This window comes from Protopterus annectens, chromosome 7.part0 (assembly GCF_019279795.1).
Source record: "Protopterus annectens isolate FY-2018-M chromosome 7.part0, PAN1.0, whole genome shotgun sequence".
Taxonomy (NCBI): Eukaryota; Metazoa; Chordata; order Ceratodontiformes; family Protopteridae; genus Protopterus; species Protopterus annectens.
The window spans coordinates 134881404-134899521 of NC_056739.1; the positions used below are offsets into that span (position 1 = coordinate 134881404).

An 18118-nucleotide genomic window follows, 5' to 3' on the forward strand; every position below is an offset into this window, starting at 1 on the left:
TAAAGAATGTCAGTGCCAAGCAGTCTTGATTCCTGCAGCATATAGTTCTAGAGGTTACCAAAGACAGATGCAGTGTTTCCCAAATCTAGCATTATGCTGAGTACATGACTTTAATTTTTCAGGTGTCACACTGAGTCTTCCCAGAAGTAAGAAATGTGATCTAATGAAAAACATTGTATAGATGTGTATGTAACTTACTATAATGGTAGATGTTTGAATAGATCCCTATTGTACTAGTAATGCCTTTCTTCCATCCCCTCTTGGGGTACCCTCTCAAGGTTTAGTTTTTTTGGATTATGGGTTTAGTATTTCATTCCCTCTTGTTAATTCTTTGTATGCTCACCGTGCTTTAGCCTTGGATGTCAGGGTTATGTGTGTTTTCTTTAAAAAGTTAGTATGTTGTCTGTACTCTGTTTCAGGGGATGAAAGCTCTGAAGATGCTGCAGATGTACTCTGTTCTTGTACCAGCGCACACTGGTGCATGCCTGGGGGTGGGTGTATGTCTTAAGACATCTACCATTATGGCAAGTTAGTCAATGCAGTGAGATGAATCCGTAAAATAAAATTCCTCTCCTATCTTGTGTTCATCCCCACTGACTGTACCATTCCATTTCTTTGTAGTGTGTACATCTGCTTACTTCCCCCATACCCATTTCTTGTTCCTGAAACAAGCAGTCCAGGTAGAGTCCTGCATTGCATGTTGTGTCCCTTCTACATATGCCTGGCACTGTTATCACCATATATTTTTTTTGGCTCCTTGCAGGTCTCCTGGGCACTCATTACCTCCTCTAAATTTTCTATGACCAGTGCTAAAACCAATGAGGAGACTGAAGCTCCTGGTACAGCATTGTAATGCTGCTGAGGAGTGTTTTCTGTTATGCATCAATGTCTCTCCCTGTATGCACCTATTAACAACTGGGAACAGATGTGCTGGAGTATCATCCAACCTCTGCAGCAACTTAGTGCCCACTAACAATGTCCCTTAGGACAATGCTCTCTCTGCATGGCTTCAGCCTCCACCAAGGATCAACTGCAAGATGTGCCCAAGTGCATTCCCTGCCTATAGGGTGAACAAACCCGGGTCTATATTATAAGATCGATGGTTGGAAACATCGAACACCATATGGTCGATGTCTTCAAACATCGAACTTATAAAAATAACAAAAATAAATAAATAAATAAGAAAGTACCCTAATGGGTTTAAACAGAGTGGCAAGCCCCCCGTGCCCCTCCCACACACAGCCCCCGCTAATTAAATATACCAACTCTGAGACTACACTACATTGCAGTAAACGTAAATTTCCCATTACGGAGATTTCCGTTTGCACGTTGATGTTGTGTGCTTTCACTATTCTCGTGTCGACAATATCAGTTTCGATATTGTCGGCTTTCGAGAATATAATATAGACCCAACAAACCTGTACTTCCCTGCCAGCAACTCAGACACCCAAGGTGTGGTCAGGGCATTATTTCTCTACATCATAGGGCTGACATTGCACTTTAATCTTAGACATGGGTGATACTGCTATGTTATATAGACCTGACTGGCCATGTCACATGTGATTTTGTTTTTCTTTTTTTCCCTTATTTTGTCAGCAGTATAGTTGTAGACAATTAAGCAACATTAAGATATGTTTGTTTTCTTATGGGGTACTCACTTTACACACAGTTTGAAGAGTTCTTCAAAGTCTGATGTTGGTCTCTCTGGTTCACTTATGATCACGTTTGTTTTGTTTTCAGCTGACTTTAGTTGTTTGGTGTGCTCCTTTTTTATTGGCTACTATCCAAAGTGCTCAGCTCATCTCATGGAATCTAGCCAAGTGTTGTAGTGCCTTTGTAGCCTGTGGATGAAACTCAAACATTTTAATGAAATTTGAAGCTTCTCAATCTCTCTGGAAGATATGCGAAGTTGGCCACATTTGCTTACATGACTGAAGTGGAAGTATCCAGAGTCAGTGATCTGAAATTGTGAAGAACAATGCACTTTGGAATACTGCTTATTGTAGATTGTAAGCAGGACCGCTTGTGCTGTATTATGTATCTATAATAAGTTATTCCATGCTGTTTATCATCATTTCAGGTTCTGCACCTCCACAAGTGGTTTAACTTCAATCATTGTTACTTAGAGCTGTGCCTTGTTTTATATGATGTACTTCATGCACATGCCACTGACACCTCCACCACCATGTATATCTTCCACATAGGTTCATAGGTTCATACTAGGCTATCTGCCCAAGGGCATTTATAAGCCTAGCCCAGAGTTTTGTGGCTTTCGCCACCCCTTTAGTTTGAAGGAAACTAAGCCCATTATTTTGCTGTGCCTCTGTCAAGCAGTGACACTGAGGTAATCCCTGGGGTATATTTGCGATCTCCCATCCATTGGTCAAGATTTCTCTTGAACAAGGCCAGCGAGGTGCTCTGCCTCACATGTACCGGGATTTTGTTCCACAGCATAGGGAGTCTCTGGGTGATGAATCTGTCCCTCCAACACGTCCTATTAATAACCGTGTCCAGGTTTAAGTCTCCCGCCCTTGTAGTTTTGAGGGATCTAGATTTTTTGAGGTGAAGCATGTTCATCAATACTGGGTTGGACATGGCCTTGTATGTCAGGCACAGGTCACCTCTGAGCAAACGGTAAGTGACTGAATAGAGCTGGAGTTCCTTAAGTCGGGCAACATAAGACATATTTTTGAGACCCTTTATCCTTTTGGTGAGGAACTTTTGGGGCCTTTCCAGCTGCTGCAGGTGTCGGGTCAGATACATTCCGAATGGGGCATTGTACTCAATCATTGGTCTGATGAGTGATGAGTACAGGGGGCAGATGACCTCTCTTGATCTAGATGTGAATCCCTTCATGATCAGGTGGGCAATGTAGAAGGTCTTCCTAACTACTTTGGCAACGTGAGTGTCAAACGAAAGGTTACTGTCAACCTGGGTCCCCAGATCCCTGATAACCTCTTCTGTGCTCTGTGGATTGCCACCTATATGGTAGCTAGGGGTAACCTTGTTTTTCCCGAGGGGTATGACTATGCATTTCTTGGCGTTTAACTTTAGGCCATGGCTCTGGCACCAGTTATCCGTTTCTATGAGACCCTTCTGGAGGATATCTGTGTCAGATGTATTCTCGACTATGGCCCAGTTTGCAGTCATCTGCAAATTTTGTCAGCCATAACCCTCCTGTGTTTGCTTGTACTTCTGAAAAGTAGATGCCGAACAAGAGTGGGCCCAGGACTGAGCCCTGTGGGACACCACTTGTGACAGGCTTTGAGTCTGACATGGCGCTAGCAACTCTGACCCTGTGGGTTCTGTCACTTAGCCAGTTTGCAACCCATCTTGTGACGTATGGGTTTACATTTAAGCTGATGAGTTTTTCAATGATACCTGAGTGGGGTATTGTGTCGAAAGCCTTTGCCAGGTTGAGGTAGGCTGTGTGGACTGCCTTTCCCTCATCAATGGCCTTGGTGACTGTTTTGAAGAAGTCAACCAAGTTTAAAAGGCATGATGACAAAGCCAAACTGGGTTGGATCCAAAGTCTGTAAGTCCCCTATGTCTTTATTTATGAGTTCCATTATGATCCTCTCCATAGCTTTGCAGATCAGGCTTGTCAAGCTGATGGGACGGTAATTTCCAGGGTCGGTGGAGGCACTGCCTTTGTGAAGTGGTACCACAGTTGCCGTGCGCCACTCCTTGGGTACATATCCTGAGGTGAGGCTAAGATTAAACAGCTGTCCTAACTGCGGGTTTAATTCCTCATTGAGTTCATGGAGCACACAGCCGGGGACACCATCTGGTCCCATGGATGCTGTGTTTTTCGCCTTGGAGAGAGCAGTTCTCACCTGAGTGTTAGAGATGTTTGGGGGGCTACAATCCTCTGGTATAGATATCTCTCCTTTTGGGGGGGGGGGGGTTGCACTGAACCTGTCAGCCAGTATGTTGGCAATGTCTGTAGGTTCAGTGATTTTTACATCATTTTGAACTAATTCTGAGCATATCTGGGAGTTTCCTCCCAGGTTTCTAACATAGCTAAAGAAGGCCTTATGATTGTCTTTTGAGTCCTTAGTGATTTTTCTCTCATAATTTGCCTTAGATGATTTTATGAGAGCTCTTAGTTTTTTACTTATAATGATCAAAGGTGTCTTACCTTTTAAGGATTTTGCTCTATCTTGTAGTAGCTTCCTTCTTTTGTTGTAGAGCTTGTTTATGGCTGGGGTCCACCAGACTGGACGCTTGCCTTTGGTACAAAGAGTCTTTGTTTTGTTTGGGATTGCCTGATCCATGCAGTCCTGTAGGTGCTGGTAGAAGGCATTTGTAAGTGATTCCGCGGCTTGAGTAATGTTTTCTGGCTCAGGGGCCTTAAAAGAGACCACACTAGTCTTTAGAAGTGTGAAGTCAGCTTTTGAGAAGTTCTTCACTGTGGTCTTTTTTATCTCAGGTGGGGGCGGGATGAGGACCTCCAGTGAGATTAGTTTATGATCTGATCTCACCAGTGAGGGGTATACTTCCGGTGTTGAACATTGTGATCCCATGTTCGTGATGATGAGATCAAGTATGTTTTCACCTCTTGTGGCGATGGTGACTAGTTGTTCCATGGCATTTGAGTTTATGAACTCTAGGAACCTTTGGGCTAGAGTGTTGGGGCTTGAGTAGTGATCCCAGTCTATATTAGGGTAGTTGAAGTCACCTAGTATGATGGTGTTTGGAGATACATTTATCCCCTCCAGTGTTTTCAGGAAAGCTATGTGAGGTTCCTGAGTTTGAGAGGGTGGCCTGTAATATGCTACAAATTGCAGAGCAGTCTTGCCTATGGTTAATTGCACCTGGATGGTCTCCGATGCATCGTGCGTTGCCACCAACCTTGAGGTGTGGGTGTCCTTGATGAATATGGACACCCCCCCCCTTTCTTGGTGTTGTCCGGATTTTGGGGCCGGAACGCATGATATGAGGTAAAACCTGATAGTGCTGGGGTGCTCTCAGGAGCCTTGAACCAGGTTTCAGTCACAGCACAGACATCGATGTTCTCCATACTGAGAAGGGCCTCGAGTGCGTGCATCTTGAGGTTGAGACTTCTGGCATTGAGCAGCATTACCCTTAGTTTTTCCTTTTTGTGTTCTAGGGTGGTAGGTTTAGAATTTGAGCCTTGCCTAAAAAGGCACTATGGGGTGGCAAGAGCCTTTGCCAATATCCGAAGCCCAGGGTGACAGGTGCAAGCCGTCCCTCAAGCAGTGTGGCTTGTCCAGCATGTCATCCCAGGCAGACAGACATTGGATCCCCTTTGAATGACACCAGAGTTTAAGCCAATTATTAAAGCTGATCATCTTATCTCTGTATTGTGGCATCATTCTTGGTGAAGGTAGGATACTGCTCAAGGTCAGGGTCATACCTGCATGTGTACTTTATTTGTGGGCTACATAAAACATTTTTGCTTTTTTTAAAATAATTGCTTTGGCTTAATGCCATCCTGCTCCACTACAGATAAAACCCCTCCTATGTTTATGGAATGCTGTCACTCATCTTTAGAGCCCCTACACATATGGGAAAGCTGTATTTTAATTTGTTATTGCTTGCCTACACATTCTAAAAGAAAAATTGATCAGATAGTTGTGTTCTTTTCAAAGGTGCTGCTTCTTTAAATTCTGTCTGTAGTTGTGCTTTCATGGTGGGATTCTGTTAACACTGTTTCAGACACTTCTTGATTGAGCCTATTTGCGATTTAAATGTCTAAAGGAATTTCATTAAAGGAGCATCTCTAGGTTAACGTGCTAGCATCAAGACATTTTACTTTGCATTCAGCATATGAAGTATTTGGAAGAGAACCCTTTTTTCTTTGCTATTTCAGTGACTTCCACTCATATTTGGCTGTTGCTGTTCTGTAGTAATCAGTTATCTGTAAAGATTAATGAAAGTTGGCTTACGATTCTGACAATATTGGCAGATGATGCTGTGAATCACCATTTTAAAACACGACAGTTTGTGAGTGCTTTTTGCTGCACATATTGGGGCATTCTTGTGTAATCTCCTCGACAAACTATAAGGATGCAGTGGCCAGTAGTACCACCTAATACTGGGTTGTATTAAACTACTGCAGCTTGTGCAGCAGTGCTTGATTAAGCCAGTCTTACATTAACTTCACATACTACAAGGGACAGGAGCTTACAGACTTCAAAGGATGTACTACAACCAGTAGTGTAATGGTAGCATGCCAAATGTTCATACTTGGGTGTCATAGTTGCCATAGCTACAGTACTGTTTTTCATGATGGTAACTTATGTCATTCCACTACTGCCATTTGATAATTTTAACAGTTAGTTTATATGCGTCATGAATACTCAGACTCGGGTGTAACTTGTTTACTGTGCAGTATATATTGTATAGAAATGTTTTTTCAAAGATATTGTGTATATTCATTTTGTTACTCTTATTTTGTTCAACAATAGTGTGACAATAACATAATTGTTTTGGAATACGATTTGCAAATAAAGTATTCTTTGACCAGAGCAGGAAGTTTATCTGGCCACCAACAACTTATACTTTAAGAAAGTTAACTGTCACTGCGTGAAGAATTATTGCATAATACTTGTGTACTAAAACCCTGTCTTATCCCGAGGTTACTTACAATGTTCCGGAGCATTTTCATTTTTCCTCCTCCTCCCAAACAAATTTGGCACTGTTTGGGACTCCATCCAAATGTCATGATTTAGTGTAATCATGACCACTTCTAAAAAAGTAGTACAAAGTTATGTAAACGGACTTGTTCTAACAGTAAACTTCCAAGGAGAGGTCACTGCAACAGTACAGCTTCACTCACTCCTTCCACCTACATTGTGTTATCATTCTACTAATTTGATTTTCTTGACCTTTGATGATACATTCTGTTTCTCAAAGTGTAGCAGGTTTTTACACTGGAGGGTCACATGAAGACTATAAGGGACTCTAAGAACTGCAGAAGTCTCTTTGTGATACTACTTGTATATAGTGGGTTTGTGGATCGGCAGAGATTCATGGAATGCCATAGTGAGCCTTTGTTGCACACCATAGAGTATGGGGGACTGTTAGTGTAAAAGCTGACCTGTTTAAAGTAAACCTGGTAGGAATGGTATTCACATGTTATGACTTATAGGTTCAAAGGTAAATACTAGGCAATCAGTTTGCAGACTGTTATAACCGTAGCCAATCACCAGAGATCAGAAGCAAACCCTTTACGTTATAGCCTTAACCATTATGCCAATTCCCCCTACAGAGACCTTTTCTCCAAGATCAGTTGTTATATTATTAGTGTGATTAACACAACTGCCCTTTCTTCTGCATCTGCTAAATATAATGAGAAAATAGTGGACTGTTTAATTTATGACTTTCAGACAAGTTTAGTTTTCAGCTATTTAAAGTTTAATCAGAAAGGTTGTTCACCCCGATGCGTAGTATTTTACTGGAATATACAGTTCCTGTAGTCACAATCATTTATTTGCTATGCCTTGCCTCAGCCCCAGGACATTTCCTTTGGGGAGACCCTACATATCCTGAGGAACGCTTTAAATGGGAAGCACAGGACAATCCATATTCCAAAAAGAGGGTTAAGGAATGTTTAAAACTCCCTAAGCATAAACCTCTTACCATTCTTCCAGTCCTAGAGGTAGTAGATGATGTCTTGGTGGATTCTTCCTTCCACCCAGGTTCATCCCCCCCGACCATCAGAAACTTGATAGATTTTTCAGGGTTCTGGATTTCCACAGACATCTTTTCAAGAACCTTGTAGTAGACCCTGCAGTGGTGACTCAGGGTCCTAAGGAAGGTAAAGCTAGTGCTTCCAAAATCCCCTGCCGACTGACAAAAAAAAGCAGAGCCTTGGACAGATTTGGAAAGAAAGTATGTACCTCTGCTAGCCTGTCATGAGGGCTTTAAATTGCAAGTTTCATATGATGAAGTATCAAGAAACCATTTCAGAACAGATGAAGCAAAAACTGGTGGGGATTGAAAATAAGGCCCTTTCCAAGGAACTGCTAGACTTGTGCAGTTCTTGCTCTCAGGTAGCTAAGCACTCCTTGTACTGTGGCTGTGATGCTCTGGAAGCTTCCAGCAGGGCAGCAGCTACAGGATCCATCATTAGAAGACATGACTGACTGAGGGAACAGTCTCACTGAATATATGAAATCTGTGGACAAAATGTTTCTTTTTGGCCCTAAGGCTGAAGCTGTGCTCAAGAAAATGGAGGATAAGGCCAGGTCCATGCAAACGGTCAAGGACTTTGTTCAGATTCAACCTCCTTGCTTCAGTCGCAGTTACCCTACCAAACACTGGTCCATTATAGCCTCCCACTGTAAACCCAGACATAGGAGACCTTCAAAGGAAAGGAGTCAAAGGCAGCATCAGTGACTGAGACACTGGCAAGGAGATTCCAATAGACCTGTGGGATCCTGCCAACAGGAATCCAGAAGGGAGAAATCATGACTCTTCTGTGAGACTCCCTTTCTCCCTCCCTCCCTACTGGTTCTCAGACTAGGATGATGGCTGTTGTCCTTCTCAAAAAATTGGACTCTTATTACCAGGGATCAGTGAGTACTGAAAAAACATGCAAAGAGGTACAAACTCCAGTTCAAACAGCCTCTGATTTGATAAGGTTTCCCAGACATTCCACCAAACTAACAAACAAAGGACTTAAAACATATATAGCTCCTGTGCACCCAAAGTTCTTTGGAACCAGTACCAAACACATTACAAGGAAAAGGATTTTTCTCAAGGCATTTCTTTATCTCCAGAAAAGAGGGTAACTGGAGACCTATTTTGGACATGTCAAGGCTCAACAGATTCTTGCAGGTATGAAAATTCAAAAGGCTAGCCCTTCAAAAATTGCTGCTCATGATTTCACCTAATGCCTACATGGTAACCTTAGATCTGAAGGACACATACCTCGACATCCCCATAAAAAAATCTCACAGAAAGTTCTCATGCTGTAGAGCAGGTGTTAGACATCAATTCTGTGCTGTGCCCATTGGTTTATCTGCTGCACATAGCGTTTTCGCAAAATGCCTAGCCCTAGTGATAGCCTTCTGTAGGTTAAAGGGTATTTAGATTTACCTCTACTTAGATGACTGCCACATTCAAGCAACAGATCCAGAAAAACTAAAAGCAGATCAGCTTTATACACAAGAGATCCTGGCTTCACTGGGGTTCACCATCAATACCCAAAAGTCTCAGACCATCCTCACAATCCTGATTTTGTTTTATTTATTTAACATTTGTTTACCAGGAATGTCTGACTTGGAACAAAGCCAATTTTCAACGGAGGCCTGGTGACAAACACTTCAGATGCATGTCTTTGTAGAGTTGGAGGAAACCCACACAAACGAAGGGAAGGCATACAGACTCCACACACAAGGCACCCCAGCTGAGACTCAAATTAGAGAACCTCTTGCTGTAAAGTGACAATGCCACCACTGCACCATCCTGAGGGGTTTGGTGGACTCCTGACTTGAGAAAGCCTGCCTGCTTTCCTTCCTTCCTCCAGACAAGGTCACTTTTCTTGCTCTGTACTTCCAGAAACTACCTCACTGCCAGAAAGTATCTCAGAGCCTTGGGTTGCCTGGTCTCATGCATCCTCATGATCCCTCTGGCCAAACTACATATGAGAAAGCTGCAGTGGTACCTCAGAAATGTGTGGTGTCAACATTATCAGTCCCTCAACTTAAGTGTGAAGCTTCTCTGTTGTCTCTGGATTGTTTTTGCCTTTTGGGCCTAAGCATGCTCATTCAGCCTGGACCTTCCCTTTAGGTTTATCCGTGAGGACTAAACTCTGACCACGAATGCCTCAGAAATAGCTGGGGAGCCCAGTACAACAGCTTAAAGCCTCTGAGCAGAGGGAACTCTCAGTTTAAGAACAAACACATCAAGCTAAAAGAACTGATGGCAGTTCAGAAAGGCCTGATTGCCTTTAAAAAACAATGTAAACAGGAGTATTCAGAGTAAAGCTCGATAATGCCATGGTTATGTGGTACATAAACACGCAGGGACACTCACTCTTATCCTCTTTGTTGCCTAGCCATTAACTTTTGGGAAACTACAAACTTTATAGGTCTGCACCTCATGGCACAGTACCTGCCAGGTGAAATCAGTCAACTGGCGGATCACCTAAGAAGTAGCCTGTCAAACCCACATGAGTGTCAGCTACATCAGGAAGTTTTTCTCAGCATAGCAAAAGACTACGGTGTGCCAAAGATGAACCTTTTGCCTCCAAAGAAAACATTTACTTGAAAAAGTTTTGCTTAGGGATCAAAATAAGGTCAGCCTAGAGGACAGATGCCTTCTCCTTCCCTTTGAGAGCCCTGTTCCTCTATGCCTTTCCACCAATACCCTTGCTTCCTAGTAGCAGAAGATAAGGAAGAAGGGCCAAGGGTCATTCTAATAGCCCCAGATGGGCTAAGGTAGCACTACTATGCTCTGATGCTCAGTCTACGCAAGAAGGAACCATGGTTGCTGCCCCAACGAGTGGACTTGTTAACACGGAACAAGGGCACCGTCATACACCCCAACCTGAAAACCTTCAAATGGACAGCTTGGGTGATACTTTGACCCTCTGGAGGGGAATACTCCATGACAAACAGGTACTGAACATTCTAAAAGAAGCCAGGAGACCTAGCACAAGAAAATCTTACTCTGCCAAATGGAAGAGACTCACCATATGGTGCAGACAAAAGGGACAGAGCCCTCTTCAAGCTCATATGCCTCTGATGCTTTCATACTTATCAGGACTTTTTGACAAAGGACTGTCTTATTCCTCTATTAAAATTCAGCTATTTCAGCTCATCAGTCTACTCATTCCCCTTTCTTATTCCATCCTGTCTTGAAACAGTTCCTGAGAGGAGTTATCCACATTTGATCCCAAATAAAACCTCCTGTTCCCCTGTGGGAATCTAAATTTATTTATGGAGAAGCTCACCCTCCCATCTTTCAATCCAGCTGCCTCCTCAGACATCATATTCCTGACCTGGAAGACCGCCTTCATGCTAGTCATTACTTCAGCTAGAAGGGTTTTAGAACTTCAGGCCATTATGTGTGTGGAACCTTTCATTGCCTTCCACCCTGACAGTCTCTCTTCTTTCTCTTAGAATTAATCCTTCCTTTACGTCTAAATTGATTACAGAGATCTCTTTAAACCAAATCATCTACTTACCTATCTTCTTTCCTAAACCTCAAAATAAGGGGGTAAAGAATCCTCCATACATTGAAACTGCATTACTGCTTGGAGAGAACAAATAATGTTAGAAAGGCTGACTATCTCTTTATGGCCTCTGCCTGCAGCTGTGAGGGGAGACATTTTTTAAATTATCTCCAAATGGTGTATCTTGTTTTGCTGCAGCCATCGTGGAAAGAAGCCACCAGACCCTGTGAGGTCACACCCCACTAGGGCTACTGCTACATCTACAGCCTTTCTTAAAGGGGTGACCACTAAAGACATTTTGGAAGCTGTTACTTGTTGCTTTGTGCATACATTCACCAAACATTAGCACCTTCCAGCCTTCTCCCAGTCCAGGGCAGGGTCACTGCCCTCTTACAGGGCATCCTTTCCTATCCTTAATCTTTCCACCCACCCTCCTTTCAGCTTTGAGAGTCATCCCATCAGTTATGACTGCAACAGTGAAACACAAAAAACATAATACAGTTGTGTACATTTACCTTAACTGTAGATGTTTGTGTTTTCGTTTTTGTATTCTTTCCTGCCCTTCTCCTCCTCTTGCCACACAGACAGGGGTGGTTATTTTCCTACCTCATTTCGGGTTCTCTCCTGTTCTGTACCCTGGAGTTTCTGAGTTTAGGCCTTTGACCTTAGGGACCTGTTAGAGGGCCCCTCTCTATTGGGAGCAAGAAAGTACTGAGGTTATGGTGCCGACTGAGTCCCTTTATACCCAGACATATTGATGTCGTTCAGAGCATCCTCCAGCTTCAGGAAGAGGAAAAAATTCACTGGTAGTGTGGCCAGCCAAGGGCTGCCATGGCAGGAGATCCAGTCATTTGTGACTACAACAGTGAATACACTTGAGCATCTACATTTATGTTAATGCACTCGTGCATCAACATTTATGATAATACACTCGAGCATCTACATTTATGGTAACTGTACACAACTGTACTTTGTCTGCTGTGGTCAAGAAATGTGTATAGTTCTGTATGGTTGACTTTTCTTGACTATGTGGACATTTCTCAAGTGTGAAAATAATGCTATTTACAAACTAAATTAGCTGCATTTGAAATTTGCAGGGTGTGTAATATTTGCTTTGGGGTGGTTTTATGTTTCAGAGCTGGTTGCCAGTCCAAATTGATATCTCTTGAAAAGCAGACACAAAATGTTTATGTAGTTTCTGTAATTCAAAGTGGCACTAAACTGAATGCTCTAAATGTATATTAAAAATTGTAACGCAGGAAGAATGATGACACCGTAAGTGGTGAGCTGAGTCTCCAGTTTAGCGGTAAGCTAATAAAGTACCAATAAGCTATAACTGTAATCCATGTTTCTGTAAGAATAAATAGGTGTCCTTGTGGTGTGTTGTATAGCATTTAACATACCCATCTGAGTTAATTATTGGTTTGTATGTTAAGAAACATTTGAAATATCACTAAACCAGTCAGTGATGGGTTTTACTAAGTGCATTAGATGACAGCAGTATTTACATTTACGTTTGTTTAATGGGAAAGTCCGACTGGGTGAGAGCCCATTTTCAGCCCAGTTTCATTTTTCTTGCATTTTTATTTGAAAATACAGTAACAAAGATTTTAAAAAGAATAATCTAGTCTGACAATGTTATTGAGAAAATGGGATGGAATGATGAGTTGCTGAGTTAATGCGTTTTACAATTGTAATTACATGCCGTTACATAACCTTTTTAGTAAAGTTGTCCTCTCCTAAGTTTAAGTGATACTACAAAATATTTCTTTTTCATGTAAGTAAAGAATGACTACTAATATTCTGCTGCTGCAGTTTTAAGTACTGCTAATGAAGTGAGTGTATAAAAAGCTAACGGGTCCTAGGATATTGATCAATATAGGTGTTTTATTGCTTGCCATAGGATAATACATGCCTTTTGCCTTACTCAGAAGATCTCTAGTCCTGGGATTTTTTAATTCTGGATACCTATCTTGTGCCGTACATCATGGCAATGCTCCTTTGTGCTGTCTCTCTCTCTTTTTCTCGGCCACAAAACCAAGACCAAAACACTAAAGGTGGAGGAGTGTCCATATTCACACCTCCAGGCTAGTTGCCCAACACAATGCATCTGAAATTCTCCAGGTGCAACTAACACTAGGTAAGACTGAAATACAAATTGTAGCTTGCTACAGATTCCCCACCATGCCCCAAGATTCTCACTACACCTTTCCAAACATACTGGAAAATATTAAGATACAACCAAACATCCTAATACTGTGTGATTTCAACTACCCTGCCATTAATTGGGAAAACTACTCGGGTATCAACTCCTTTTCCCAACGGTTCTTGGAATTCATAAATTCCAATGCCCTGGATCAACTAATCCATTGTCCCACCAGGGGCTCGAATATCCAAGACCTGGTCATTACCAACATGGGAGATAGATGTTCCACACCAGTGGTCACCCCCTCATTGGTCAGGTCTGACCATAAGCAAATCACCTTCGACATCCACATCCCACCCCCACCCCCCAGTAAGGAAACCTCCTTAAAAAACTTCTCCAAAGCCAACTTCATGCTACTCAAGTCAGAAGTGACAAACTTCACAACACCCACGCAGACAGGATCTGGAAGTTCGACTGCAGAATCCTACACTAAGGCACTGTACGAGCACATCCACTCATGCATGAATTGTGCCATCCCAAATAGAACCAAGATACTCTTCTCTAGAAAAAGGAAGCCAATCTAGTGGTCCCCTGCTATAAACAAACTGTACAACAGAAGGAAGAAACTGTTGCAGAAAAGAGGAAAATCCCAGGATGCAAAAAACTCCCTCACCAGCCTCAGTAAGAAGCTGAGATCCCTCATAAAATCCTCAAAAGCTAGTTACGAAAATAAAATTGCCAAAGATTCCAAAGACAACCACAAGGCATTCTATAGTTATGTCAAGAATCTAAATGGCAATGCTCAGATCTGCTCTGAGCTACAACAGAATGGCATTAAATATACTGATCCCAACGATATTGCCAATATCCTGGCAGATTGATTTAGTGCCAACTTCACCCCCTAAAGGGCCCATCTCAATACCAAAAGATTGCCAAATTCCAATAATAACACCCACACAGGTAGAAACCGCACTCTCCAAAGCTAAGAATATAGCATCCATGGGACCAGATGACATCCCAGGCTGTGTACTACATGAACTACAAAATTAACTGGCACCTCACCTAAGTGTCATGTTTAATCATAGCCTCACCTCAGGCTTCATGCCCACTGAGTGGCGCACAGCTACAGTTATCCTGCTCCACAAGGGAGGATCCGCCTTGGATCCCGGGAACTACCGTCCCATCAGTCTGACAAGCCTGATCCGCAAGGGTATGGAATGCATTGTCATGGAACTTATAAACAAAGACATTGGCAACCTTCAAACACTGGACCCAACCCAGTTTGGGTTTGTGAAGGGCTGATCTTGTCTCCTGAATCTGACTTCTTCGAATCAGTCTCCAGAGCTGTGGACGAGGGTAAGGTGGTCCACACAGCCTATCTGGACCTCGCCAAGGCCTTCAACACCATCCCCCACTCTGGAATCATAGATAAACTTACTAAGCTGGGCATAAATCCTTACGTCACTTGATGGGTTGCCAACTGGCTTACTGACAGAACCCAGACTGTAAAAGTAGCCGACTCCAAATCCAGCTCCAGACAAGTGACAATTGGAGTACCTCAGGGTTCAGTCCTGGGACCACTCTTGTTTTGCATCTACTTCTCTGAAGTACAGGCCAACACTAAGGGACTCTGGCTAACAAAGTTTGCAAATGACTGCAAACTGGGAGCCATTATTGAATCCCCAAATGATGTGGATATTCTATAAAAGGGCCTTACAGAAACAGATGCCTGGTGCCAGAGCCATGGGCTCAAGCTTAATGCCAAGAAATGTATAGTTATCCCCTTTGGAAGAAAAACATGTACCCATGAATTACCACATAGGTGGCAGGACACTAAACATTGAAAGTGTGATGAGAGACTTAGGGACACAGGTGGACAGTGGTCTCACGTTCGATAACCACATTGCCACAACAGTCAGTAAATCCTTCTATGTGGCGCACCTCATCACTAAGGGCTTTTCATCCAGAAAAAAGGAGGTCATTGTCCCACTGTATTCCTCCCTCATTAGACCCATTATAGAGTATAATGCCACATTTGGTATGTACCTCACAAGACATCTGCAACAGCTGGAAAGGCCACAGAAATACCTTACTAAAAGAATCACAGGCCTAAAGCAGATGCCATATGCTGACCGCCTAAAAAAACTCCAGCTATACTCTGTGGCATATCGCCTACTCAGAGGCGATCTCTGCTTAACATACAAGGCCATGTCAAACCCTGAGCTGTTGGACATGCTCCACTTAAAGAAATCCCAATCCCTCAGAGCCACACGCACCAGGGATCTAAACCTTGTCATCACAATGAACAAAACATGCTGGAGGGATAGGTTCCTGACCCAGAGACTCCCCATACTCTGGACTAGACTGCCCATACATGTCAAGCAGAGCGCCTCATTGGCCCTCTTCAAAAGGAACCTTGATTGGATGTCAGATAAGAAATTCACCCTGTGGATCATGTCAGGGGCCCAGAGAAGTAAATATTGTGGGAAGAAATATCCAGGGAATTGTTATGGCTAGGCTTGCATAGGCCCTAGGGCCGATAGCCTAGTACCAACCTATGAACCTATGTTCAGCTTGTAGACTATTTAAACAAATTGGCACATCTGTTTTATGTATATAAAATTTTTTCTCAAGGTTATAATAGAGTAGATGTGATGCAGCACATTTTAAATGCTGCCTTCACCGTTGATCATGGGGTCAAGTCTCATTCTGTGACTACAGCTTGTCATTGTTTGCATGTGCCAGTCACAGATCTGGTAACGCAGGCTGCAGATTGAGACCATAGCGTAGCACAACTCTTTTACATGGCAGTACTGCTACCTGTTTTTTCAACAGAGCATGGATGATATAACTCCTGGAAGTGGATAGAAGCAATACGGAATCCAGTGTGGGGTTGTCCCAGTCACATCCGGGACATATTTCTGGAGGCCAGTACTGTATCAGTTCTTAAGGAAGGGATGCAATGCTTTCATTTGCCACTAAGGAATCTGAAAGTGGGGATAGGGACAAAAGATAACATAAAAAAATAAAAAATGGAGGAGGAACTTCGGTGGCAGGTTTCTCAGTATGTGTATCTGCAAAAATAAGGTGGCAGGATCTTACTGGAAGTTATCTGTTCCTTGTCACTCCTTTCTCCACTGATTATTGTAAGTGGGTTCCACATTTTAAGGATGTTTGCTCTAGCAAATGTGACATTGCTAATTACAGTTGCACAGAGCTAGAAGTTGTCCTTTTCTACTTTCTACATTTGCAGGGTGAACACTAGTATAAAAAATACTGTTTACAACAGAAATGTGCTCTCCTGGTCAGAAAAGTGTAGGAGAAAAATGAGATTGCATAGTAATAAGACAGTTCAAGAAATTAACATGGATATCAGAAAAGGAATAATAGGACAAGGGAGGAGTAACAACATAATGTTTAGAAAAAAGGGTTCCCATTGTGTGTGTGTGTGTGTGTGTGTTCGTGTTCATTCATGTACACATGATATATGCCATGGAATAGTTACTAATACTGTAAGTGAATATTGTAGCTACAACAGAACTATGTTGCCACTATAACTATTGTTACAACAACTTTCAGCTTCTTCATTTTGCTTTAGAGATTTTAGCTCACTCAGTCAAGCAGAAGGCTTTATTCAAGATCAAGGATGCCAAATGTGACCTTCATCCAAAACGAGTAAAGCTGGAGAATGGAGCAAGACATGCAAACTCAGGTAACGGACAACTGTGTCTTAACAAAGATCACAAGCATATTTAAAATTAGAAGGGCAAGAAGCTGCTTCTGTTCCAAAGAAGTAGTGTGAAGGCTGCTTACATTACAGACTGTGTTTCCTTTGTTTGTAGATCTAGGGAAGTAAACTGGATCAAGCTGACAAAAAAAAATCATGTCTGCACCACTAGTCTTCATCACCTGCCCCACCCATTCTCAGCTACCACTTGCTTTGCACCTGTTATCAGCTGCATATCAGAAGCAGGACACTCAACAGTGAGTCCTGACACATTGAAAAATAGAGTAAGGGAAATTTGGCCAGGATACTGGAGAAAATTCCCTACTTTTTGAAGACAACGTACACTTTTTTTCTTCATTGTTCTAGAGCTCAACATTTTTGGGGCAGGTTACATCATTTTGTGTATATACTGTTGATAATCAATATCTTATTGTATTAAAGCCAACAACCTGTAATGTTGTTCACTGTTGCTGCAACTTTGTATCTCTATCATGTACATGATGTGGAGTTTTTCTCCCCAGGCATCCGCTGAAAAAGGACCTGCGTCCAGTCGGAATTTCCAGATAAACAAATGTAAATAAATAAAAGTAAATAAATACATTTATGGGCTCCCTATTGAAATATTGGCACTTGAAATGCCAAGTGCTGAGAAGCCGAAAAAAAGACTGAAAACTCAAGAAAAGAGAATCTTGAAGATCACTGTTCTCTTTTAAACTTATTTCTGCAGGGAGCAAGCCCCTGAAGTTATATATACCAACTCCAAGATAGCCATATCTTGGAGAAAATGGAGTATTCTGAGAAATGGCCATCTCAGATTTAGTATACGTAAGTCTGTTTATTGGGTCCTGACATTTCAAATGGTTAACATTTTATATGGGTTGGCGGAACTGTAAAACATGTCAGTGCAAACAACAAGATTTGGACACTGAGAGACCACGGGGCAAATGCACTGAGAAACTAGACAACATCCTTTGTTCAGCTGTTCGTGGTTTTATGAGCACAAAAGTATAAGGAGGTTTTGTATAAGTAGTAAGGTTGTTTAAATGGCATTCTACAGAAAATAAAATATTTTCTATGGGAAAAAATTATAATAATA

General features: G+C 42.2%; 1 protein-coding gene across 5 annotated transcripts in view; it reads left to right on the plus strand.

Moving 5' to 3' along the window:
* The window catches only part of SCUBE3 (signal peptide, CUB domain and EGF like domain containing 3), a 3541316-nt gene that overhangs the window by 3100273 nt on the left and 422925 nt on the right, over positions 1-18118 (plus strand). For all 5 annotated transcript variants that reach the window (XM_044076569.1, XM_044076573.1, XM_044076571.1 and 2 more), the window contains one exon: positions 16894-17007. In XM_044076569.1, the coding sequence (XP_043932504.1) occupies positions 16894-17007 (114 nt within the window). The remainder of the gene's footprint in view (positions 1-16893; positions 17008-18118) is intronic.